General features: G+C 43.1%; 1 protein-coding gene and 1 long non-coding RNA gene across 8 annotated transcripts in view; one reads left to right on the top strand and one right to left on the bottom strand.

The window, feature by feature from the left end:
- Positions 1-27,256, bottom strand: part of LOC308575858 — a 59,421-nt gene that overhangs the window by 17,097 nt on the left and 15,068 nt on the right. The gene's annotated exons all lie outside the window — the stretch shown is intronic.
- The window catches only part of LOC308574572 (cation channel sperm-associated auxiliary subunit beta-like), a 49,841-nt gene that overhangs the window by 8,365 nt on the left and 14,220 nt on the right, over positions 1-27,256 (top strand). For 5 of the 7 annotated variants that reach the window (XM_081172531.1, XM_081172534.1, XM_081172535.1 and 2 more), the window contains 16 exons: positions 813-965; positions 2,283-2,343; positions 4,464-4,559; positions 6,043-6,189; positions 9,036-9,128; positions 12,202-12,320; positions 13,573-13,605; positions 15,837-15,903; positions 16,348-16,394; positions 17,949-18,101; positions 19,486-19,638; positions 22,379-22,523; positions 23,287-23,438; positions 24,723-24,865; positions 25,773-25,969; positions 26,787-27,113. In XM_081172531.1, coding sequence (XP_081028657.1) covers positions 813-965; positions 2,283-2,343; positions 4,464-4,559; positions 6,043-6,189; positions 9,036-9,128; positions 12,202-12,320; positions 13,573-13,605; positions 15,837-15,903; positions 16,348-16,394; positions 17,949-18,101; positions 19,486-19,638; positions 22,379-22,523; positions 23,287-23,438; positions 24,723-24,865; positions 25,773-25,969; positions 26,787-27,113 — 2,086 coding nt within the window. Of the gene's footprint in view, positions 1-256; positions 452-812; positions 966-2,282; positions 2,344-2,397; positions 2,792-4,196; positions 4,560-6,042; positions 6,190-9,035; positions 9,129-12,201; positions 12,321-13,572; positions 13,606-15,836; positions 15,904-16,347; positions 16,395-17,948; positions 18,102-19,485; positions 19,639-22,378; positions 22,524-23,286; positions 23,439-24,722; positions 24,866-25,772; positions 25,970-26,786; positions 27,114-27,256 lie in introns of those variants that run through there. The other 2 variants (XM_081172533.1, XM_081172537.1) reach the window with 2 other exon arrangements.

The raw sequence follows: 27,256 nt of genomic DNA on the forward strand, positions 1-27,256 counted from the left end.
GAAAGACACCTAGAACAGGCACTGGCTCCGCATTTCTAGATCTATGCCTATGAAATAGACACAGTGGCCAAAACTGCCTCAGGATACTGTAATTTTCGCAGGAAGGGGCCTTGGGGTGCAACAGAAGATAAACTTAAACATTTTAGGCCTGGCCTGGTGAAGTCTCTCCTCTCACAGGTCTTCCTCAAGGCACAGCTCCCTTATGAGGAGTCCCAGGGCTGGAGGGTGGGGCAAGGCAGGTGGAAGGAGGCCTGGCCTGATGAAGAAAGCCTTGCCAACACTGCCTCAGGTTATTGGAGAAAGGAAGAGGAGGGATGGCAGGAAGGGGCCTTGGGGTGCAACAGAAGGACAAACTTAAACATTTTAGGCGTTTTGGCTCATTAAACCATCTATGGCCTTTTAAATGTGTCGGGGGGGGGTCTATTGTGAGATTTTTTGCTATTATATTACGGTACATATTTTGTGCTTTTATATTGTAAACTGCCCTGTGATATTCAGGTATATTAATTTGTTAGATAATGATCATTTTCTCTACTTTAACCCTAAACTGCCTAATTCTCAGTGGCACTTGCCCATGCCAGCCAAAAGCAGGCAAAATCACCTGAGAGAGGGGGAGGGCAAGTTGTCCCTCCACAAAATGAGGATTTCTACCTTCCTTTCCTTTCTGGCTCCTTAAAGCCTTATTTATTGCAGCTTCCGCTTTTGAAATCAACAGTCCAGTTTGTTAGGTTGCCATTTAAAGTTTTAATAATTCCAGATGTTGTGGATATGTGCTTCGTATGTTAATCCTGGGTTTTTCCCCCTTGTTAAAGATTGTCCGCTGTCATTTGTATAATATCAATAAGCCCGACACCCTGGAGAACAGACGGAAGAATCTAGTTCTTTTTACTTCAGCTGGTCTTGCTCCCAGCATCCAGATCTTCAACAGTACCTACTCCAAAGTCTTCTACTTCAAAATGACTCTGGTAAAGCATTGTGGAAGGGCTCATAGCACATCATTTACATGCAGAAGGTCCCAGGTTCACTCCCTGGCTATTTCCAGTTAAAAGGGATCAGGTAGCAGGTGGTCACCTTGTCCTGAACTCAGGACAGCCACTGTCACCGGATACTTATTAAACAATGCCATAACATTCGGCTGGAAACTTACAGTGGTCCAATGTGTAGCCCAAGGACTGCATGCAGTCCTCAAAACCTTTTTTGTTGGCCCTCAGCAACATTTGACGCCCTCTCAGCCCTCACACTGCCTTCCCAAAGCCAGCTAAGTGAGGTGCTGGGTTTGGGAAAGGAGGTGCGAAGGCTCTGCCAAGGTCCTAGAACCCTATTACCTCCTTCCCGAAGCTAGGAAAGCGCTAACCGCATCAAGGCAGTGTGTGGCCCACAAATTACATGGTCAGAGTGCTCTTGTGGCCCACTTGGTATAAAAGTTGGGCCGGCCTGAGCTAGATGGACAAGCAATCTGACTTGGTTTAAGGAAGGTTCCTGGGGTGGATCTATACTCATGGTTTTAAATGTTATTTGTAAGGGCTACCTGCAAAATTTCATGTTTGGATCTCAATGTTTTGTATATACATGTCTGCAATATTTGATTTTATTTAGGATAAATGGGTCTTTTGGGAGCAAAATGTAACGGGAACAAACAAGACTTCAAACTATAATATCAGTTAGTCCAAGAATTTCTTTAGAACATTAGAACATGGGTAGGCAAACTATGGCCCGGGGGCCAGATGTGGCCCAATTATGTTCTAAATCCGGCCCGCAGACGGTCGAGGAATCAGCATCTTTTTACATGAGTAGAATGTGCCCTTTTATTTAAAATGCATCTCTGGGTTATTTGTGGGACCTGCCTGGTGTTTTTACATGAGTAGAATGTGTGCTTTTATTTAAAATGCATCTCTGGGTTATTTATAGGACCTGCCTGGTGTTTTTACATGAGTAGAATGTGTGCTTTTATTTAAAATGCATCTCTGAGGTATTTTTGGGGCATAGGAATTTGTTCATTTTTTTTCTTCAAAACATACCGTGTATTCTCAAATATAAGCCAACTTTTTCAGCACATTTTTTATGCTGAAAAAGCCTCCCTTGGCTTATACTCAAGTGAGGCGGGCGGTGGCAGAGATATGAGCCTTTTCTCGCCACTCGTCCCTCTGCCACCGCCCGTAAGCTATGAGACTATCAGCTACGAAAATTCATAATTGGAAAATCAGTCCGCACTTAAATGTATGTGACTCTTCAAGCATTTAAGACTTAAAATCTTGGGTTACCATCCTTTTTTTAAACAAAAGGGAGAAGGTGTGGATTCATGGAGTATTAAAATCAACCGAGAAGAGTTAACATATAATACAGGTGAGAGATTTATAATTTCCATTTATTTATCCTCACTGGCTATTGATGCTTCCTTGTGTTGTTGCTGCTGTTTTTCTACTCACGTAAGGTGGTGCCATGTTTTTCATTTCAAAAGAAAATTTTTGCACAAAATCCTGCTAGCAGGGGAGAAATTTGACAACTTGGTAGTGAGCATTTGGCACAATCTCAAATGGTGCATAAGTAGTATACCAACTTCAGTGGAGAGAAAGCAAGTTTTGGGATAATGTATATTTGCACTTATTTTTGTAACTCACTCTATTTGGTGAAGGGTGTGTTATAAGTCTGAATAGAAAAAAAGAGAAAAATAAATTGGCCAGAAAAAATATGCAGGAATGTTCATTACTAAGAATTCAGTTGAAGAGCAGTGCACCATCGTAGGCAACATTTGAGAAGAGCATGTAGTCGTCATCAACTTTGGCGATCTCTTGTAGCCGAGTACAGTGGTACCCCGCAAGACGAACGCCTCGCAAGACGGAAAACCCGCTAGACGAAAGGGTTTTCCGTTTTGGAGGCGCTTCGCAAAACGAATTTCCCTATGGGCTTGCTTCGCAAGACGAAAGCCCATAGGGAAATCTCCGGGGACCTCTTTTAAATGCTAGTGGTGGGGAGCAAAGCCTTTCCCCCCCCTCCGGCCTTCAGAAGAGGTCCAGGAAGGCTGGCGGGGGCCGAAAGGCTTTGCTCCCCAGCGCCAGCATTTTAAAAGCAGTCCGGGATAGCAGGGAAGCGCTTCCTGCTATCCCGGACGGCTTTTGAAGGCAGGAGAGTCTCCGCCAGCAGCGGCAGCGGTGCCGCTGCTGGCGGAGAGGTCCGCGAAGCCTGGGCGCGCTGCGCGCAGGCTTCTGCATGCCGGCAAGTCTCCGCCAGCAGCGGCAGCGGTGCCGCTGCTGGCGGAGAGGTCCGCGAAGCCTGGGCGCGCTGCGCGCAGGCTTCTGCATGCCGGCAAGTCTCCGCCAGCAGCGGCAGCGGTGCCGCTGCTGGCGGAGAGGTCCGCGAAGCCTGGGCGCGCTGCGCGCAGGCTTCTGCATGCCGGCAAGTCTCCGCCAGCAGCGGCAGCGGTGCCGCTGCTGGGGGAGAGATCCGCGAAGCCTGGGCGCGCTGCGCGCAGGCTTCTGCATGCCGGCAAGTCTCCGCCAGCAGCGGCAGCGGTGCCGCTGCTGGGGGAGAGATCCGCGAAGCCTGGGCGCGCTGCGCGCAGGCTTCTGCATGCCGGCAAGTCTCCGCCAGCAGCGGCAGCGGTGCCGCTGCTGGGGGAGAGATCCGCGAAGCCTGGGCGCGCTGCGCGCAGGCTTCTGCATGCCGGCAAGTCTCCGCCAGCAGCAGCAGCGCTGCCGCTGCTGGCGGAAAGGTCCGGGAAGCCTGGGCCGGACAGCTTTTGAAGGCAGGCGGGGGGAGCAAAGACTTTCGCCCCCGCCAGCCTTCAGAAGAGGTCCAGGACCTCTTCTGAAGGCTGGCGGGGGGCAGAAGTCTTTGTCCCCCCTGCCTGCCTTCCCAGGGGCTTTTAAATCGCCCCGACAGCGGAGAAGTCCTCCGCTGTCCGGGGCGATTTTAAAATGCCGCCCGCCAGCATTTTAAGATCGCCCCGGACAGCGGAGAAGTCCTCCGCTGTCCCAGGGTTTTTTTAAATGCTGGGGGTGGGAAGAAAAGCCCTTGTCCCCCCCCCAGCCTTCAGAGGAGGTCCGGGGACAGACTGTCCCCGGACCTGGTCTGAAGTCGGTTTCCCTAGGAACGCATTAATTGATTTTCAATGCATTCCTATGGGAAACCGTGCATCGCAAGACGAAAAACTCGCAAGAAGAAAAAACTTGCGGAACGAATTAATTTCGTCTTGCGAGGCACCACTGTAATATTGACGTAAGCATACAGCAATATCCACTTGTGTCTATCTGCAAGTGGAATGGGTTTCCACTTGTGCAACAAGTCTTTGCCCCCTGAAATTTGCTCCAGAGGGTTTGGTCGTGGGGATTGCAAGAGGGAGGAGAAAAGGAAACCATGTTGTGTGAGCAAAGGCCTGTTTGCTTGACGTTGGATATCACCCATAATACTTGCGTACTTATATGACTAATCTGTCTCTGTCTTTCTTGTACATGCCGCTGAAACAGATGTTAATCCAATTGAGGAATGGTTTGTAAAATTTAATATGCATCATGGTTTAAATATGTTCACTACTACGGGAACCTTGTTGGATATCGTACGAGGTACGTCATAGCTCATAGGGAGTGTTTGCGGTTTTGTAAGTAATTCTGGTCTATTGGAAATTAGCACGGACACTAAGTATAAAGTTTTCTGAATTTATTCATATGATATGGAAAGTTATATTTTTATTCCGCTTTTTTGGCCCAAAGTCTCCAAAGCAGTAAACAACATTGATACATATGAATACAAAAGAATTGAATGATAAAACTGCAATACATCATCATCACAATAATAATAATTTATTATTAAAACCCCACCCATCTGTCTGGATTTCCCCAGCCACTCTGGGTGGCTCCCAACAGAATATTAAAAATACAATAAAACATAATGTGTCACACATTAAAAACTTCCCTGAAACAGGGCTGCCTTCAGATGTTTTCTAAATGTCAGGTAGTTGTTTATCTCTTTGACATCTGATGGGAGGGCCTTCCACAGGGAGGGCGCCACTACTGAGAAGGCCCTCTGCCTGGTTCCATGTAACTTTGCTTCTCGCAGTGAGGGAACCACCAGAAGGCCCTCAGAGCTGGACCTTAGTGTCCGGGCTGAAAGATGGGGGTGGAGACACTACTTCAGGTATACTGGGCCAAGGCCATTTAGGGCTTTAAAGGTCAGCACCAACACTTTGAATTGTGCTTGGAAACATACTGGGAGCCAATGTAGGTCTTTCCGGACCGGCGTTATATGGTCTCAGCGGCCACTCCGAGTTGCCAGTCTAGCTGCAACATTCTGGATTAGTTGTAGTTTCTGGGTCACCTTCAAAGGTAGCTCCATGTAGAGCGCATTGCAGTAGTCCAAGCGGGAGATAACCAGAGCATGCATTACTCTGGCAAATGAGTCCATGGGCAGATAGGGTCTCAGCCTAGGTACCAGATGGAGCTGGTAGAAAGCTGCCCTGGACACAGAATTAACCTGCACCTCCATGGACATCTGTGAGTCCAAAATGACTCCCAGGCTGTGCCCCTGGTCCTTCAAGGGCACAGTTACCCCATTCAAAACCAGGGAGCCCTCCACACCTGCCCGTCCCCCCGAAACAGTAATTCTGTCTTGTCAGTTGAAACAAAATATCATACTGGCAGGATTTCCAATGGCCACCATCATGAAAAAAGAGAGTATCCCGTGTGTGTGTGTGTGTGTGTGTGTGTGTGTGTATTTTACTAAGAACAGGTCTAAGGAAGGTATTCGTTACTTGAAGTGGTCTCCTAGTACTCTTCAATTCCAGCAGACTTAGACAACCTCGTCTCTTCTGTATGCCTTCACCCACTTCTGTATTTCCCCCTACCTTCCACCACAGTGATGGCAGTCCCATTCCCACCCCACCCCCCACCCCAACCCTGGACCAGACTGATAACATCCCTTACTCACCTCCAAGGGTGTTCCCACAAATTTCAGAGATAGTCACATATTTCCTTCACTCAACTGTATTTTCTTTTTAAGTAAAAAGCAGAAAGAATTTTTGCTTTCTTAAACATTAGTGCTCTTTTGCAGATCCTCTTCTTCAGTGGTTTTGGTCCCTTGGTGAAAACGTGGAAGTTAATGATACATTGTCTAAAGTAGCCGATATCAAAATAGCAAAAACTCCTTGTGCAAGTGATGTAGCAATAATTGGTCTGATTTATACAACAAGAAAAATAGGTAAGTGTCTTGCATTTTTACATAATTAGCTGATCCACCAGCTTCGTTTTCCAACTGGGTACAGTGGGATGTAAAAGTTTAAATAAAATAAGTGTACTTGTTTACTCAGAAGTAAGTCCCACTGTGTTGGCTAGGGCTTAATCCTATACTTGCTTGGGAGTAAGTCTCATCAAATGCAGTTGGTTTTGCTTGTGAATGCATTTGTTACACTTCTACTACACATGAGTGTTCTGCAACTAGCTGTTAACCTGTGAAATGCTGGCTCCGTGTGCATATGTGTCCCCTTGGGGAACATTGTGTGCGAATCTAGGTCTATTATTTCAGGTCAGTAGGGGTGATGGTGGAAACCCTGCTTCTAAAGAGGACTTGCCAGATTTAATCTGAATAGATCACCACCTGGATCAAATCATGAGTCCACTTTAGAATTCACATTCCAGCAAATTCCTTTATGAGATAGTCTGAGGGTTCAGCACTGCCTCTGTTCCTATTTACTTTTTTCCCCTTCTAAAATGTTCCATTCTCTAGTAGGGTTGCCATATGTCCATAATTTAACTGGTGAAAATAGTGTCCAGGGGGAGATTTCGGAAAATCGGCTAAATGTCCGGAATTTTGAGCTCAACAACTTTGAGTTTCATTATTTTCTAAAATAATGTCTGCTCAATAGCTTTGAGTTTTCCCCAGAAAGCTCAGCAACTTTTACTTCTAGAAATATAATAATAATAATAATAATAATTTTTTATTTATACCCCGCCCTCCCCAGCCAAGGCCGGGCTCAGAGCGGCTTACAAGCAATAATAAAAACAAGATGAGTGATTACAACTTAAAAACAAAAATAAAATACAACATTAAAATAATGGAACATTAAAATATTAAAATGGAGCCTCATTGCAGGAGAAGGAAAAGAAAAAAGAAAAAGGGGGCGGAGGGAATCAAATTGGCTCCAATCCAAAGGCCAGGCGGAACAACTCTGTCTTACAGGCCCTGCGGAAAGAGATCAGATCCTGCAGGGCCCTGGTCTCATGAGACAGAGCGTTCCACCAAGTTGGGGCCAGTGCTGAAAAGGCCCTGGCTCTGGTTGAAGCCAATCTAACTTCCTTAGGGCCTGGGACCACTAGGGTGTTGTTATTTATGGACCTTGAGGCTCTCCGTGGGGCATACCAGGCGAGGCGGTCCCGTAGGTACGAGGGTCCTAGGCCGTGAAGGGCTTTAAAGGTCAAAAGCAGCACCTTAAATCTGACCCTGTACTCCACCGGGAGCCAGTGCAGCTTGAAAAGCACTGGATGAATATGCTCCCATGGCAGAGACCCTGTGAGGAGCCTCGCTGCAGCATTCTGTACCCGCTGGAGTTTCTGGGACAGCTTCAAGGGCAGCCCCGCGTAGAGCGAGTTACAGTAGTCAAGCCTGGAGATGACTGTCGCATGGATCACTGTGGCCAGGTCGGGGCGGGAAAGGTAAGGGACCAACTGCTTGATGCGGCGAAGGTGGAAAAATGTCGCCTTGGCTGTTGCTGTGACTTGCGCCTCCATGGAAAGGGAGGCGTCAAGGATTACACCCAAACTCTTAACGGAAGGTAATGGCACTAATTGGGCCCCCGCAAGAGAAGGGAGTTGGTCCCTCATCCCCATGCTATCCCGACCTAGCCATAGGACCTCTGTCTTTGAAGGATTTAGTTTCAATCGGCTCCCACGAAACCATCCAGCCACAGCTTCCAAGCATCTGGTCAGTGTGTAAGGGGCCGAGTTGGTGTGGCCATCCATCAGTAGATAGAGCTGAGTGTCATCAGCATATTGATGACAGCCCAGCCCAAAGCTCCGGATAATCTGAGCAAGGGGGCGCATAAAGATGTTAAAAAGCATTGGGGAGAGAATTGCGCCCTGCGGCACTCCACACACCAAGGAGTGGCAAACCCTATAGCAACCCTAGGCAGCAGGGAAAGGCCTTCTTGCTGCCATGTGCTTTGAAAAGAGTAGAGGAGCAAGTTCCCCTTGAAGCAACAGGACTGAGGACATTCTGTTGTTCTCAGAGGGCCTGGTGCAGCTTTCATGGACAATTCCCTCTCACAGCAATGGAAAAGACTTTGTTGTTGTTGTTTACAAAAAGGTCATTTGCAGTTTTGCAAACCTTGTGCATCGCTGGCACTATTTTAGCTTGGCAAGCAAATGACACTTGCATACTGACCATTCAAAATAGATGGAATAAATGGTAGGTATGCATTTTTTGAAATGGTATCCCCCCCCCCCAAAAAAAACCACAATTAATTTGAATTATTTGCTCACTGGTTTGTTTGTTTTTAGTCAAATATGTGTGTGATGGTGAAAAGCATGACTGCTAGAGCATTTTCCTGAGAATCTCAGGTGGGAAGGAGAGGACAGGACACAACCACTACACTGCAGCGTATTCTACAATAACCACAGGAATACGCCAGGGATATGTTTGCAACTGTCCCCCACCCCATACCGAACCACCTGCTTGTGCTTATTAACTTAGATATGTGGTACTAGTAAAGCGGGCAGACATGCTTTCTTTCAGTGTGTGCAGGTAGGTTTGAGCTGAGTATTTAAGGTCTGTAACTACATCTGTGGATACAGGGGTGCTTATTTGTGGATTTTGCTGCTGTTGGGGTGATAAGTTGTGCTTCTACCCAGGCTCAGCATATATTTGTAAATAAACTCAAATATCACAGAGAAACCTCCAGTCATCTCTTCATCAAAAGCAATCAAACCAGCTACACTGCTGAAATTTCTGGGAAATATGAAGCTTTATAACAGTGTCATAAATACTGGTAGCCTGGCTTTATACTGTGATTCACTTTTCATGTAATGCATTGTTTTCTTTTGTATTTGTAGGACTAATTGTAGGATTGACTGACAGCGGATTTATGGATGGGGATACGGTATGGTTTAACTTGTCTGCTACCATTTGTGCCATCTTGGAAAACGGTAATTCTTATTTTCAGTTGTTTAATTGACCCATATGCACTTCCTTTTTATTTGTAGCCTGTCTTACCCCAAGGCCTTAGGACACGTTGCACTTTCATAGAATGTACGGCATTGGTCCGAATACAGACTACACCCCTAAAATGAGATCTGTCAAAACATAGCTTCTCTATTTATAAGAGTGTCACTATAGACTGCACTCAGCTTTTATGTGAGCCAGATTTTGGGGGGGGGTGTGGCCTATATTCATTATTTTTTTAAATGATATTTATTGAAATTTTACAGACAATAAAAAGTTACAAAATTAAAAATAGGAAATAGAAAAAGAGTAACAATAATAAAAGGTAGCCGTGTTGGTCTGCCATAGTCAAAATAAAAAAATTTCTTCCAGTAGCACCTTAAAGACCAACTAAGTTAGTTCTTGGTATGAGCTTTCGTGTGCATGCACACTTCTTCAGATACACTGAAACAGAAGTTGCCAGATCCTTCTATATAGTGAGAAGGTGGGGAGGGGTGTTACTCAGAAGGGTGGGAGGAAGACCTTTCATTGCCTACAGACAGCCACCCAATCTTAAACAACTCCTAACCCACAATAATACTACAACCAGACTTAACACAGACACTGGCACCAGAGCCTGCAATAAACCCAGATGCCAACTTTGCTGCCACATACACCCGGACAACACCATTACTGGCCCCAACAACATCACACATACCATCTCGGGACTATTTAATTGCTCATCGTCTAACATTGTGTATGCCATCAAATGCCAACAGTGTCCTTCAGCTCTCTATATTGGACAAACAGGCCAAACCTTACGCCAAAGAATAAACGGACATAAATCTGACATCAAGAATCACAGAACAGAGAAACCAGTAGGAGAACACTTCAATCTCCCAGGACATTCTATACAAGATCTCAAAGTAGCTGTTTTACTACAAAGGAATTTCAGAAATAGACTGGAAAGAGAAGCTGCTGAATTACAACTCATTACCAAACTTAAAACCATGAAAAGACCTGGGCTGAACAAAGACATTGGATTCTTATCTCACTATACATGACTAAACCATTTCTCACCTTCCCACCCCTTGCCTTTTCCTGTAAGACCTATTACAGTCGTTAAGAGTCGTCAAGAGGCTCTCTCAGCTATCTGCCTATCTCCCATTCCCACCACCCTTCTGAGTAACACCCCTCCCCACCTTCTCACTATATAGAAGGATCTGGCAACTTCTGTTTCAGTGTATCTGAAGAAGTGTGCATGCACACGAAAGCTCATACCAAGAACTAACTTAGTTGGTCTTTAAGGTGCTACTGGAAGAAATTTTTTAATTTTAATAATAAAAGGGGAAAAAATACAAAAATACAAAGACAAAATACATAAAGAGCAAAAAAAGTTAAAAAGAAATCAATATTTTCATGTCTTATATTTCATTTACTTGTTTCCTGACCTCCTCACACCACCCTTTTTTGTATTCCAGTTCACATGGTTAATTCAGCAAATCCTTACCCTCTATCATTTATCTTTACTTAATATCTTAACCTATTATAACTATATATTTCCAACCATTGTCAATCCGTATTTACATATTCTTATTAATCTTTTTACCAAAACCGCTTATTTTCAATCCAACATCCCTTTAACATTCATTAATTTTACAGTATTTCTGCAAGTAGTCTTTAAATTTCTTCCAGTCTTCTTCCACCACCTCTTCTCCCTGATCTCGGATTCTGCCAGTCATTTCTGCCAGTTCCATGTAGTCCATCACCTTCATCTGCCATTCTTCCAGTGTGGGTAATCTTGTGTCTTCCAATACTTTGCAATCAATATTCTTGCTGCTGTTGTTGCATACATTCAAAAAGTTCTTTGGCACCAATTGGCCGACTATGCCCAAGAGGAAGGCCTCTGGTTTCTTCAGGAAGGTATATTTAAATACCTTTTTCATTTCATTATAAATCATCTCCCAGAAAGCCTTGATCTTTGGGCACGTCCACCAAAGGTGAAAGAATGTACCTTCGGTTTCTTTACATTTCCAACATTTATTATTGGGCAAATGATAGATTTTTGCAAGCTTGCCTGGGGTCATGTACCACCTATAAATCATTTTCATAATATTCTCTCTTAGGGCATTACATGCCGTAAATTTTATACCTGTGGAAGTGTGGCCTATATTCAGACCAATACAGTAATTGTAGGTCTCAAAGTGAAGGTTGTGGTGTGATGTGGTGTGGTTCAAAACCCTAGGATCTGGAGAGCCCTCCCTCATCCCTTTTCTTTGGACAGTGATAAGAAAGAATCCTGCCTCCTTGGGTCCCAAATTTCAGCTTCTTGGATATGGGAACCCTCATCCCTCAGCATTTAGGGTCTTCTCTCTCTTGGGTGGGATTGACAGGTCAGATTCTACAGCCTGTTTAGGGCTTTTGACTGACGCCAGCCTTGAATCTAGCATGTTGGGCTACTGGTGCTTTCAGCTGTGGTTCCCAGGGTTGCCAATTTTTTTACTCTGGAGTGCAGAACCTCCAAGTGTCCCTATTTTCCAGAGACAGTCCCAGATTTAGAGGAGCTGTCCCGGTTTCTGATTTGATCCCAGAATGCCCCACTTTTTCTTAGGATAGCCCTGTTTTCATCAGAGAAATACTGGAGGGTATGGAGTTATCTGACCCCCAAGGCATCTGAAGGCAGCCCAGTATAGGGAAGGTGATTTTTAAAATGTTTAATGTTTTATTGTTTTTTATATGTGTTGGAAGCCACCCAGAGTGGCTGGAGCAACAAAGTCAGATGGGCAAGGTCAGAAGAGTCAGCCTCTGTTCTTCCTGCCCCCTGAACTTGCCTTTGCTATATCTTTTTTTAAAAAAATGCAGCAAAGGAGCAGGGTTCGAAAGAGCAGATTTCATCACTCCACCCTCTCTAAAAACCACATAGATCTAGACCTTCTTCAAATGCATATCAGGTGCATGGATTGCCCAACAGATCTGGGTGTCTCAATATGGGTGTAATTTGCCATGTCTATAACAAGTAATGATGGAAGTCTGAGAGATGCAACTCAGGTTACTCACAGTGCCTTTTCTCTCCTCAAGATTGTTACGGACTTGCGCTTGTGGATCTCACCGTAACAAATACTCGTCTTGTACTCCTCACCTCACTAGGATTATTTATCAGTGATGATCTGCGCATTAAAACTGGAAAGCTGTTGCAGGTACATATGTGCACTTCTAAATATCCCTGTGTCCCTTCCCCCCAATCATCTAATGTTTTAAAAACCACTGGTAAGCATACTGCAAAAAAAACTAAGTTTGGAAGATCTCCAATGCCATACATGTCTGCTCAGAAGACAATCTCATTCAGCCTAAGACTATATCCCCACTATACACATTTCCTGCAAGTAAGTCCCATTGAACATGGTGAGAACTACGTCTGGGTAGGCACATCTAGGATTGCGTTGTTAATCTGTGTACTAATTGTTCTCTCCCCAGTTCACCTGATGAACTAAGTGTATGAAGAGGCTAAGCTGGTTGCTCCAGCTTAGCTGCATGGCATTCACAAGCCATTCTTGTGTTCCTATATCAATAATTTAGAAACTTTCACCACTTTGGAACTAAACCAAATATTACTGCCTTTGCAACGTTTCTGACTGATGTGTGGAAAAGCATATGAACCAGACCTTTGAAGAGAATTTGTATGTGAACCATTTTAACCTTACCAAACATGTGGTCTTTTTCTATGCTAGGGGAAGTGGTAAACTTTGGAAGGAACTTGAAAGGGCAAATTTTAAAGGTCTTAACAGCCTGGAGCAACCTAGCCAGATAGGTGGGGTATAAATAATAAAAATTATTATCATATTCCCATGCTTCACTTTTGCTGCATATTTTGTGATTTTAAATATCTGCTGGAGTCTCTCAATAAAGAGTACTTGCCCCAAACTTGGATCTTGGTATCCAGGACTTCTCCTTTGTGTACCTATTTTTTCTTTGCACCAACAGTAGCTTTGCTGCAGTTAATAGATACCTCTTATATTAAGATCAATCTCTGTGGTCCTGCTTCAGGAGTGCTACCTTTAGAAGTGAAGGGGGTTGTGACAGGGCCTTTTCTGTTGTAGCCCCTTGTCTTTGGAAGCCTCTCCCCAGAGAGTTTTGCTGGCACCATTGTTGAATTATTTTTAGTGATGGGTATGGTACTTGATTTCCTTAGGTGTTTTAGCTGTTGGTTTGTAGCTATTGGTTATTTCCTGTTATCTCACAGGAAAAGTACATGCCCTGGCTAGGTTGCCCCAGGCTGTTGGTGGAGACAGGCTTCTTATGTCACTCAAAACAACCAATGACCATGTTAATAATATTGAGTGTAAGTGGTAAATGAATATGTAAAGTAATACACTTGTGAAATTGCTTGTGAAAAGTGTGGGAGAGAAAGTGATGATTCATACAATTTGGTCTTATTGTGTTTTATTTCAGTTCAACAAACCAACCTTATGTGGCTTTGAAATGGTGAGAAATTGCTAAATGTTTTGTTTGTTGTTCTCAGTGGTGTGTTTTTTAACATCTCACAAATAATGTTTTCTGAAACTCTTTCTGGCATTCATTTTGTTAACCATTTAGAAATAAGTGTCCCAAGGATCATAAATCACGTAGTATACGGATCCTAACAATGAAATCCAGAGACCCTGGTACACTGGGCAGAATGCTAACATTGGCTTAGTATTGACATCAAATGTGTTGTCAGAATCCTATGCATTTCCAGCTGCAAGTTCAAATGTAAATGGCAGCACTCTAAAGGAGAGAAAACATAGCAATATATTGTGATACACCCCCCCCCCCAGCACTGACACAATGCAATCTCTGTATGCTAGGCAACTGACACCTGCAAGTCAGCCATGTTGCTTCCATGCCCTCACCCACCTCGATGACACATAGAAGACAGAAGCTTGCAGGCACACACACAGAGCCCAATAAACATAGCTTTCTAGCGACAACACAATTGACAGGAAAACTCACAGGGAAGAAAGGTTGGCTAGCTCACCAGAACCCTTGGGTGGCTTTATGGCTCCCCTTGGGAGATGACGTTAGACAGAGGATCCACAAATGTCGGGGTCTGAGCAAACAGCGCCTCAGGAAGGAACTTTTTGACAACGTGAGGGAAGGACCACAATGGGACAAGTTATTCCTTCACCGGGAACCAGGCTGAGGTAGCAAACAGAAGGAGGACTTAAGGCCTGCCAGGCAGAAATATGGAATTAAGGCAGCTCTCACAACTGTCATGCCAAAGGCACAAAATGGGAGGTTGCACCTTACACTCCAGCTCTCTTAGCCACACAGCTATACAAGCATCAGAATGTTATTTTTCATTCCGTAGCTTCCCACAGCATCAGGAATCAGTTGCTTGATAGCCAATGCCTTGCTTTTTATTTTTTCATAAGACACTGAACTTCATTTCTCCACCCCCACCCCCCATGCTGACCAACTGCGTGGTTTGTAGACAGGAGAATTATTGGGCCGTCTTTGTTTTCATTTTTATTATGTACTCTGTGTTATTTTATTGAAATTTTATGTTGTGAACTGCCCTAGGTTATAGGTTATAGGGTGGTATACTACTTCTACTACTACTACTACTACTACTACTACTACTACTACTACTACTAATGGTTTATCACAGTCGCAGTTCACAGAGGAACTGTGAACTTTGAAGTGCTGAGGGGTGTGTGTAGATGAACTCCTTTTACTCTTGTCCCAGTCACAGACTCATCCTGGAGATTGCTGGAGTAACAAGCTGAATGAAGGTTGGGGGAAGGGATCCCTCTTGGCCCATTCCCATTAATACAGAGAATAGAGCTATAACTCACAAAAACTTTTATAAATTGCTTAGAGGCTATTGCAATTAAGCAGTATATAAATTACTGTGATAAAGCAGTGAGTTTTGAAAGCAAGACATAGAATAGTGCATTGTATAGTTCCAGTTGCTAGTTTCCACTTGTGTGCTATAATTTCAGAGGACAAGAGGAATTGGGTCCCATTGAGGCCATATAGCTATCCTTTGATCTGTGAATTCCCTGACAAGGTTATATAAACAGCTGTCAATGTGTTAAATCAGAATTCTGTGCTGCATGAGAAGAACAGAAAGAGGCAGTGGGGTAGTAGTTTTGGGGAGGCATTTTGTTTCATTTGGCAGGAGCATTTTCACTTAAACCCTTTCTTTTCTCCTGACTATCATTGGGGAAGTTGGTATCTCAACTACATCTTGCTCTGCTTCTGACATATCTGTAATTCTGTCTACTTTTGGCCATCAATTCTCTTGAGTTGTTCCACCACCAGCACCACTACTAATATCACTGGCATTGCCACTAGACAGTGGCGTAGCATGGGGGGTGCAGGGGGGGCCGGCCGCACCGGCCGCAACATCTGGGTGTTAGGGTTAGGGGGCGCAAATCCACGCGTTAGGGGGTGCAAATCCACGGGTTAGGGGGCACAAATTACTTGCCTTGCCCTGGGTGCTGACAACCCACGCTACGCCACTGCCACTAGAAACTAGAAAGCTAGTGCTGTTTTCTGACATTTGACAGTATTGTCCACTGTCTTCCTTGGTTCCACAGAGGTTTTTAGGCAATGTGTGATAGTTAGAAAGGATGACTTGTGCCTCAGCAGACCCTTTCAGAATCTTAACAGCTATACTATGCAAATTCACTTGGCATGCTAAGTATTTCCTTGTCTTTTTCCACCCACAGGATGATTATCTTAAAGCTGAAATATGGTACAGCCTCCAGTGTCTAGCTAACAAGGAATTATACGAAAGTAAGAAAACAGGGACTCAGCTAGATTTGTAAAGAAAAAGTGATTTATATGTGTTAAATGTGTAACTTGAATCCATGGGTTCTCCAATGTTATGGAGAAATATAGCTGTGTCATCTAATGTCCTAATGTCTGCTTCCAATGTCTTCATGTAGCTGTTGAATAGCATGGGGGACAAAATAGCACCCTGCAAAACTCCTTAGTGTAAGTGGAGGCAAAGAGCACTCCCACAATGCTTTCCTGCAATAAACCAGCTCAAGGCAGAGAACATGCCTCTCCGCTCATATACACTTATATATTTTAAGGCATGTAACAAAAATAATTTCAAAATTTCACCCTGAGTTCTTTTTAACTGTTCACATGAAACTGGGTTGATGCCTTTTGTAAACTATATTTTAGAAGTGCAAGCACTGAGTTGTAGCTAATATATTTCTGCTTTTCTTGCAGCGGACTATGTTAGTCTGTCATTCAACAAAGATAAGTCATTGAGCCAGGTAAGGCAAATGACGATAAAATCTTATGAAAATTTGCCGACGTATAGTTGAGGTTTGGTGCATTTTGTTCAGTACATAATTTGACTTCCTGGCCACCTTGGCAAATTAATGTTCAGAAATCAAAAAGACAGTTGAGCCAATTTATTACTGGAAGCTTTTGTGGTCACTATCAGAGCTTTTAGGGAACTGGCTGCCATATGCTATTAGGATAAGTTCAAAGTTCTTGTATTTATTTACAAAGCCCTAACTTGTAGCATAAGGAGCTTATGATAGCATAAGGAGCATCTCAACCTTTAGATCACTACCTGATCACTGAGGTCTTTGGAGGAGTCACTGTTTGGGGTCCCCACACGTCCTTGTATTCACCAGGGCCATTGGTTCAGTACTGTGGGTCCAAAAAAGCAGGTTCAGAGCCCCAATCCAAAAGAGGCTTCTGATCCAGGCTTCTGAGTCCCACAACAGTTTCTGGCAGAAAATTCTATCAACCTCACTTCAGTTTGCCTCTGCGGATGCTGTGCAGGAAAACTGAAGTCACAGGTGAGTGATTTTCAGCAAAAGAAAACTGGTGCCAGGCAAGCTGAAGATGAAGGCATTTTGCAACAGTTTTTTCTTCAAAATAAAAATGGCCAGTTTAAACATATACACAGGCCCTGCTTTCTGCCTGCTAGCCATGCAAAAATTCACAAAATGTCCAAATTAAAGAATTATTCTATGCCTCGCTATACACTCCACAGATTCAGATATTTGAACATCCGGAGTTTACCCACTTTCTTACTCCTTGCATGTTTTTGCTTTGCTAGTCAGTGGCAGCTATTTGGGGGAAGAAACCATGCAGGGAGGGAGGGAACGAGAGAGATTGGAGAAATCAGAGCAGGAGACATTTGAAAATTTATTTCCCCCCTTTGTCTTTCTTTTGCTGTTAAGCTGCAGCCATCTCAGGAAGAAACCATGGAGAGATGGGACTGGGGTGGGGGTGGGGGGAGATCGTACAAAAACCACAGTTAGAAACGTTTGCACAGGAATTGATGGAAATGATGTGAGTGCTTGCCCATAGAATGATTTCCAAGGAATTCATAGTGTTTGGTTAGCAGGACCTGTGTGTACTTTTTAAAAAGCATCAATAATGAGCAATTTGGCCCTTGCTCTTGTAAAATCTTCTTGCTTTGCTTCTTGTTTGCTTTATACAGGAGAGGCCTGCTGAGTGGAGCACTGACACGGCGAGTTGCTGCCACTTACCAGGAAGGAGGACAGGAGGGGCAAGGTAATGGGGAAACCACTGCTGCATAAGTGCATCATCATCAACATCAGCATGTTGGTGCACCGTACAGCTCTGACCTTTCTGTTGCCTTGGCCCTCCACTTCTCCCTCCTGGTCAGTGGCAGTAGCTGTCCTGCTAGGAGGCCAGGTACACACCATTGCCCCTCCCCACTAGCCACTCCTGTATATTCAGAGCTCAGTGGATTCTTTAGCAAAGCTTTTAAGTTCGAACAACGATGTATTTCTAAATTGATTACTTTGCATCCTTTTGTTGTTGTTTTTTTTAAAAAAACACAGGAATCCACTTGTTTCTATAGCAATGATACATTTCAAAAATGGCACAGCTGCTTGCCTCACAAAATGAAAGGTGAAGGGCACTTTTCTAGACGGGTGGTTTCTTTTCTCGTTGATTATGAACAGAACACTGGCATCGCTTTGTTATCTCAACAGGTACAATGCATCAAAGGACTCCTTTTTAATAGATAACTCTGAACAGAGGGCAATTTGCTGCTCTTGTTTAGAATGGATTCTCATTTTTTGTGATGTGAATTATGGTTTGGTGAAAGCATTTTAATTGAATTAGAAAGGGGGCAATTAGCAATGGATGGGACAACTGATTGAAAGCCCCCTCTCCCCATTTTCCCTGGCTGACCCACCAATATCAAAACTGTGTCCTGCAATAGCCTCAACTCCCTCCCCACCCCACTGCCAAGCTGGGTTCTTTCAGGAGGAGTGGTGGGATATTAATTAACTAATTAACACATAAACTTCCACAATTCACCTAAGTTGACAGGGAGTCTATGAATGTCTTTCTGAAGAATATAGATCCTTCTGTTCCCTTTCAGTTCCATGATTCCAATATATATGTTGGATATTTTCTTCAAAACAATGGCTATGGTGATGTTTTAAAAAGGAAACATTTTAAAATGAGGCATTGTATCTTCTGGTGCTCTGATCCCTGCAACTGTTGTCTTTTATAAAACATCTCTTCTTCTTTGTCAGTTAAATGCCACAGGTGCCTTCTCCCTCCCTTAGAACAATAATTAGGCAATATATTTTTGATTGCCCCTTAGAAGGCAGAGGAAGTGCCCAGATAGATTGCATCTGGGCACCTCTTCTACTGCATTCTTAAGGTCAGTAAAAGTGTGTTGTTGTTGTTTAATTGCTCTTGGCCAGTCTTGCCTTCCCTCTGAGGCACGAGGGCATTCAGCTAACTAAACGTCCTGAATCTGGGACTCATAGGTGCCAATTCCCTGGGGCCCTGGGTGCCCAAACACCCACAAAATTCCCCATGAAGGGGCCAGGCACCCACAAATTTTGGTGTCAGAGCCAAGCATGCGGCATGGCACCCATGACCCTGGGCAACCACGACCGCGGGGCTAAGCTTTCACTCCTGCTGGGACTTTGAGGCCTGTCTAACAAGCACTTCCTGAAGAGGCAGAAGCAGCAGTGTGGCAGAGAAGAAAATGAAATCCGTACTTGGATTACTTGATCTTCTTGCAGCAGGGCATTCTGCCCATCTGAGTGCAGTTCTGGCTCCATATGGCAGTTCTTTGAGCCAGCACTTCGTGTATGTTCCCTTTTCTCAGCTTCTTTTCTGAACTTAGAGGTCCCAGCCTCTCAGAAAGTGCTTATTAGCTATGCCTAAGGGATGAACCAGGGCCTTCCCTTCAATGAACGCCTTCCTGGCAATGAGAAGGTCTAAATTGGCTCTTGTTAGGGCAACTATACCTGCCGAGTTCTAACACTCTGCTTGGACACTGTGTTTCTGCTGTATCATTTCTTTCTTTTATAATGCACATGTTTAACTGTGTTTCCTTCTTTTTCTTCCTAGAATCGGGCATTGGTATCAGTGCATAAGTTAACAGACGGCAGCATGAATAAAAAAAGAAAATTCCCAGCCTTCTGGTTTCCAGATCCGCGATTTATACCAAAAGGATTGTATTTTCACACAAACAGCCATTTTCTGTATGCATATGGCAATCAGGTGTGTAAGAAGGAAGGTGTATTAACAACTGGCACATAGTGTTGCAAAGGTGGCATGCCAACCCTCAACCTCTGTTAAGCGGTAACAGGATTCTGGGGGTTCCAGACCCTCACCCTGCGGCCGTGTTTCCCTTGAGAATCAAGACACAGACACTTCCGGGTTAGCGCCATCGGCTAATGGCGGATTCCCTTCGAGTTCCGGAGGGAATCGGCTCCGCAGGAGTTGGGTCTAGCCGCTGCGGCGACGCGGGGACCCTTAAAAATCACAGGCGGTGAAGCCTGTGAGCCTGGTGACTCGGCGGGCACCATTTGCGCCCCCCCGACCCACGAAGGAGCCTTTTTAAAGGCTTCGGAACGGGGGACGGGGTGAGTGGCGCGGTGCTGAGAGTCGACTGCTTCTCCTGCAGAGTGAAGCCGCATGCCATGGTCGGAGAGCACTGACTTCTTCTTATGAACAATTGGATTCTAAAGCAGCAACCCGTGAGTAGTACGGAAATTGGACTTGTAAAGAAATTTTTTTTTTAATTAGGCACGATCGGGGAAGGCGCAAATAGGAAGTCCGTCTCCCCGTCTTATACATAATCTAAAGCAAGGACCAGCTAACTAAGGTCGAGAGGATTTTATCTTTTTTATTGGCTAAAGATATTAATTTCACTATTTGGCAGTTTAAGTAATTTTACTGGAGGATAAGAGCTAATTTTGGGAGCTGAAGTGCCACCCCCCCGGACCCGGGAGTGATCCGTGAGAGAGCCTGCTGAAGAGATATTGAAGAGCTTGACAGCTGTCAAATTAGCTGTCAAGACGGGAAAAGAGAACTTTGTTTTATACTGTCTCTGCTGGTTATATTTGTTACAATTTGGCTATATTTTGTTGAAAATAAACTGATACAAACTAACTTGATTTTTGGATTTGAACTGGAAGGAATACTAAGTAACCAAAATCCCTCTAGAGGGGTTTTTGGGACATTACAAGAATGGCTGAAGGAGGGAAAATTCAAGCTAAATTGGACAGAGTGTTCTTTCTCTTGGGAAAGTTACAAGGCCAAATTGATGTTTTGGCTACCAACGTTGCAACTCTGGACTTAACAGTAAACAAATTCACTGAATTTGATAAGGACTTGATCCAGGAAGTTTATGCAGCTGGACAAGAGGAGAAATTGAACCTTGAGAGTGTGGAGAAAGAGACACATGTTGTTTCTGAGGAAAAGGAAGGAGGAGATGTAATGTTGCAGATGACAAAGGAGAGCTAGAGGCCTGACATGATGGTTACAAAAGAAAATAAGAACTTGATGATGAAAATCTGGTCTGAGCTCGAGATTGAAGAATGGAGAGATCTCCTTATGTGGAGATCTGAAGACCCAAGGATTACAAATCTGATTAAGGTGAAAGTTGGAGCTTCGGGGACATTTGGACTTGAAAGGAATAAGAAACAAGATTTGGGCTCCACTTTTAAGTATGGAGGTCTGGCTGGAAGAAACATTGTTCCTATCGGGCCAGAGCGTCTCCAAGATCTGGTGTTTAATACTAAGGACTATCAAAAAAACCGGTAGAGAGGAACTGAGAGAGAATTGAGAGCCTCGGACGTGAGATCTCCAGGCTGATAGCAGATTAAGACTGATGGACATTTGTTGGGGATTGAAACCAGGAAAGGGGACAGGGTGGGGTTTGGGGATCCAAAGGGTGCATAATTATAATCCATCTTTTTTCTTTTTATTCTGTTTTGTTACTAGTATGAAAAGTGGGGAATTCGTGGAAGGGGATTTGGGTCGACTTTAGAAAAAGGATTTAAGATTTAAGAATGAACATTGATGCATAAATTTTGATGTTGTAAAAATGGTATTTTAAATTGAACTAAATATAAAAAGGTTAAAAATTGGGGATAAGAACTTGTTGAATTAACAATTTGAATTGGAATATAAGAAGGGGAGGTGTGGGGAAGTCAGAGAAATACGTTATAGAAAAAGAAGGGTTCTAAACTGTATATGTTTTCTTTTTTGTTTTTTGTTTTTGGTTTTTTTTGAAATGGAAAATTCTTAATAAATATCTATTTTTTAAAAAAAGAGAATCAAGACACAGAAGTCACACATCCTCCAACATTTCTTCGATGAAAATAGGAACGCCCCATTCCATAACAATAATTCTACTATTTATACCCCACACATCTTACTTGGTTGCCCCAGCACTCTGGGCAGCTTCCAACGTATGTAAAAACATAATAAAACATTAAACATTAAAAAACCCCAGTATACCTGAAAGAGCGTCTCCACCCCCATCATTCTGCCTGGACACTGAGGTCCAGCGCAGAGGGCCTTCTGGCAGTTCCCTCACTGGGAGAAGCAAAGCTACAGGGAACCAGGCAGAGGGCCTTCTCGGTAGTAGTGCCCGCCCTGTGGAACGCCCTCCCATCAAATGTCAAAGAGATAAACCTGACATTTAGAAGACATCTGAAGGCAACCCTGTTCAGGGAAGTTTTTAATGTGTGACATTTTAATGTATTTTTAATCTTTGTTGGAAGCTGCCCAGAGTGGCTGTGGAAACCCAGCCAGATGGGTGGGGTACAAATAATTTATTATTATTATTATTATTATTATTATTATTATTATTGGGAGGTCACTTCAGTGCTGCTAACACAGTGGTTTGACTTCACCCCCAGAGGCGCAATCCATTGTCTCTCAAGACAGATGGATGCCAACAAAGATCTCTTATACAATATTCATTATTGTCTCTCCCCCTCCCTTTTAGGTGTGGATTTCTTATGATGGAGGCGCCACTTTTATACCATTTTTCACCTTAACTTCTGAGACGATTATAGAGGTAGATTCATGTGTTTACACCCAAGCGATTATATTTGTGACTGACTCGGCAAACCTTTTCTACACTAAGGCAGGTAGGAAAACATTAAAAAGTGGAGTCTCCTGCAGTCTTTGAAGACTCAAATATGAGATTAGGCTAAGTAACCAGGTCCCCCAACCTATGTGTTCTCATAGCTAGGTAGGGAGAAACAAGTGGAAGCACCTGATGCACCTAAGAAATTCACTCTCTGCTGGGCAGAACCAGGGAGCCCTAAGGGTGCCCAAACCAAGAACCATGTAGACTAGAGACATAGATTCACTGCATCTTCTATGACTTCTACCTTAAGTGAGATTGCAGGAACTTGGGTGACCAACAGCAAAGGCTATTATCTTGTCTCCTGATACCCCTATTTTCACATTATTCTCCAGGGAATAAATGCCTTATGCATTCTGCTTGCTGATATCTCATAGTGTAGTATGGTTGGCTGGGATCCAAAGAGCTGTTGCAATCTTCTAGTGGGTCTTAGAAGCTTTTAATCCACTCATTTGTTGCTGCAGCACCCTGCATCTACCTTCCAAAACCCTCCACTGCAGATCAATCCATTCAGACCATGAGGCACAAGGAGCTTCTTCCAAAAAGGAACAACACCTCCTTGCATGCTTCAAAGTATTTGACCACATATGGCCTTGTTAGATCCTGGCCCTTAGGAACTATTGTCAGAAGTTGCATAATTTAGATATACTTTTTCCTGGTCAAAACGATCTATTTCCTTATTGCATTGATTAAATATGGGTTGGAAGAGCTGTTGATCTCGCCAAATATTCACAGAAACCTATTATATCCCCCCTTTTCTGTAGGTTCACCGAGATATGCCAAGCTTATCCCTCCAGCAAAGGGTATCTTCAACATGTACTTTGACCACCTGGGAATATTAAATCATATTTCTTTGAATGATTCAATTGCCACATTTGTAAAAGAGACGAGTGTGGATGTGGACACTTTATTGAAGGTTAAGGATGCTTTTGATGTGTGAATGAAAAATGTCTATGAGATTGTAATAATTGTTGTTCTTGTTAAGGACAAACCGTCACTCTTCCAACATGTCAAAGTAGTAACCTAGTGCTAGAATTGACAGTGGAGTCATTAATCCAGCATTTTTTCACCACTATCTAGATATCCTTATAATAGATTTAATTCTTTAAAAAAAAAAACCATTAAAAGTTGATTTCAGAAAAGCCACCATTATAATAGGTTAAATCAAGAAAGACAATTCTTTTGTTCCTGAAAAAAAATAGCTGCTCACTGCTTTCTGGGGGGGAGCAGAGGCGACGTTTGCGGTCCCTCGAGCTCAGGCCTCACGTGCTCCAGTCGTTGCAGGAAATTTCTCCCCAGTCCCAGGAACCCTGGTTGATTCCCTGCCAAGAAGGACCATTAAAGCTGACAGTCTGGGCATTGGCTATTGCTCCTGCCTGGCCAGGCAGCAACACCTTGAAAGGCGGTGGGCCTCAGCGGCGCAATCGGGTCCCAATAACTCAATCCGAACCATATTTCCTGTATATGTGCCCTATATGCCGAGGGAGTGCATTAATGAAACTTCCAGAAAACCATTGAGTTTGCCCCTCCCCTTAGCACAGGCAAAGTCACATAATGCTCCAACTAAGTTGCCACCTTCAACTCCTTCACTTCTTTCAAGTGGGACTTGAAAGTGCATAGCTTTAACTGACTTCTACCATTATCTTCAGGACGCTGAGCAAATACTGATTTTTAAAAACATAGTCTTGTACTCATTAGAAATTTAAGAGAAACTAGGGAGAAATTTAGTACTATCAGTATTACTTTGTGATTACTGCAGCTATGACTGTGCTGCTTAATTACCAGTTTCTAAGCAATTTCTTTTCTGATTGCTATTATAAATTAAATTATCCCTTAGTGTGGTGTGGAGCCAGTGTGGTGTAGTGGTTAAGAGCAGTAGACTTGTAATCTGCTGAACCGGGTTCGCGTCTCCGCTTCTCCACATGCAGCTGCTGGGTGACCTTGGGCTAGTCACACTTCTTTGAAGTCTCTCAGCCCCACTCACCTCACAGAGTGTTTGTTGTGGGGGAGGAAGGGAAAGGAGAATGTTAGCTGCTTTGAGACTCCTTTGGGTAGTGATAAAGCGGGATATCAAATCCAAACTCTTCTTCTTCTTATTATTATTTTTAATTCCCATTTATTCCTAAGCTAGTTTAGCAAGTTTTTTATCTATAAACGCATGGAAAAAAATTATATAATTAATTTTCTCACTTTGTTCCAGGATATTGACTTAGGTTTTGAATTTCCTTTGGCTGTACAGTATATCACTGAAGAGCAAATGTTACTTTTAAACCATGAGCCACGGATGGTAACAAAACATGAGAGATTCAGTAGGCTGCAAAGCGGCAAAAGATTAGATTATGAGTAAATATCAATAACAGCATATGTTTTGTTAACAAGCAATGTCTTGTTCTGTTGGGTTTTTCTTTTTAATGTACCCTGCTATTTTACAGAATATAGCAAAATAGCATCTCTCTAATTTGGTTAAATTGTTCAGAGGGTTGCCACTTTCTTGTTCTGCCTGCTCTTAGAACCACTTTGTACTAACATTTGCAACGTATACCGTGTAATACAAGTTTCAAACAAAACTTGTAGGCTTCAAAAATATATCAGTAGGTGATGTGTGTGTTGTCGGAAGTTGGAAACGGTTCCTGCAGTGTGTATGATGATGACATGGTTTTCCCATGACTTCATCATCTGGGGGGGACGGGGACCCACCACCACATTTGGGAGCAAAGACTGCTGGAGTCTGCTGTCTTCCAGGGATGTGATATTGCTGGAGCCAGAAGGAACAGGTTCAGATAATATGGCCCATGAAGTATTGCACCTACTAGGTGTACCAAACATGGAGATTAAGGGGTATTTTTGTGTAATAAGAAATACATTTGATTTTGATTTGATTTAATACTTGTATTCTGCTTTCCCCACAACAACTGTTGAGCTCAAAGTGGCTCACAGTAACAATAATACCATTACAAGTTAACATTGTGATCATGGTAGTAAATTCAAAGCACAGGAGAATATAAAGCTAAAGACAAATTCATCAAACAGTTACTACAACTCAATACAAAATCATAATGATTCAAAAGATCAGAAATAGCTGCTGAACAGTAGCCCTGTGCCAGCTGACATGCTTGAAATCACAATTTTCTCTTAGCACTATTTTCCAGCAAGGGAATGTTAGGAACTAGTCGAAATTCGTTAAAATTCATTAGATGTGTGATCTGACATCATCAAGGTGGTATTAAATGTATGTTTCTTTTTAATTTAGGCCAGGAGGATCGTGTATAATCAAAGATGTTTTTAGGACGCCAGCTCCTCCGGGCTTTATATCATCTGTACTGGCAGATGTTCTAGATCGGTTTCCTGTTGAATCTAAAACTGCTAGCCCTTGTACAGCAAATACTTTAAGAGTTTTGCCCCCTACAGGGAGCAGTATATCATACAGGCTTCAGCTGACTTCTCCAGGTTTGTGCATCACCTGATAATGAAAAGTTTTTGGAAGGAGGGTCTTTGGCTTATGCTAATCACACTTCAGGGGGGAAATATATAGGAAAAGAATTGTAGGGAATACTATTGTTGTTTATGCTGTACTTTTGTACTGTTTTATTGTTGTTAGCCGCCCTGAGCCCGGCTTCGGCTGGGGAGGGCGGGATATAAATAAATTATTTATTATTATTATTATTATTATTATTATTATTATTATTATTATTCATCTAATGAATATGCCCAGCATTTCCTAATTTCCTATGTAGCCTCTTTCATATGTTCCTCGCCATCCAGTCATTTTTATTTCTACTAGATCCCCTTCCTAAATCAACAGCCAGCCAATGGGTCTCCAACTATGTGTAAATTCATACTTTTCTTATGGAGACAAAATGAAGGGAGGGTACGGAAGGTGTATCCCAGAAAAGTAAGGTAAGGGGTTAATCTGGTAGCCCCATAAAAAGAAGAGAAAGAGCCCCCAATTTCCAGCCTGTGAATGAAGCATGGGATTTCTGCCTTCACTTGACACTGCCTGCATTTCTGAGGTTTCTGGCAAAATAGAAAGTTTCATGAGCTGTGGGAGTTACAGGGCTGCTGTTGACTAGGAGAGTCACACAGGTAGTGGCAGTCTGTCAAAAATTAGGAATCTAAACTTTATATCAAAGAAGCCATAGCTTCAGGTCAGTTTATCTTTTGTGTAAATTAAGCATATTCCTAGCAGCAGCAACAACAACAACAACAAAGGGAAATGCAGCTTCTGCACATTGAATGATGTTTTCTTTATTTTCTTGTTTTCCAGGTGTGAATATATTTAAACCAACCGATCTTGAGAAAACAGTGGTGATTCCAGGCAGTAGCAGTTTCTTCATTATTCAAGTTGTGGATGACCAAAATGCTTTAGGAGATGCTACTATGCCTAATAGGGTGCCTTTAAATACAGACATTCCACCTGGGAGGTGGTTCTTGTATGACTTTGGCACTGCAAATACCAGAAAATGGAAAATTGTTGTTGACATATGTAGATATACAATACAACAGTTTGATGACCTACCACGTCATGCCATTAAATACTTGGATATTGGGTCAAAGCTGGAATTTAAATTCAGAGTGACTCCAGTTAATGTAGGTAAGACTGCATATATTTCTTGTCTCTCTCCTCTTCAGAATTCTCTATAAAATGTCTGAAAGTGTTTGAAATCATATGAAAGCAAACTCTTTATAAATTATAATCCTCTAATAATTTATTAATAATAATTACCGTATTTTTGC

The sequence above is a fragment of the Podarcis bocagei genome (genome assembly GCF_964188305.1).
Source record: "Podarcis bocagei genome assembly, chromosome: 1".
Lineage (NCBI taxonomy): Eukaryota > Metazoa > Chordata > Lepidosauria > Squamata > Lacertidae > Podarcis > Podarcis bocagei.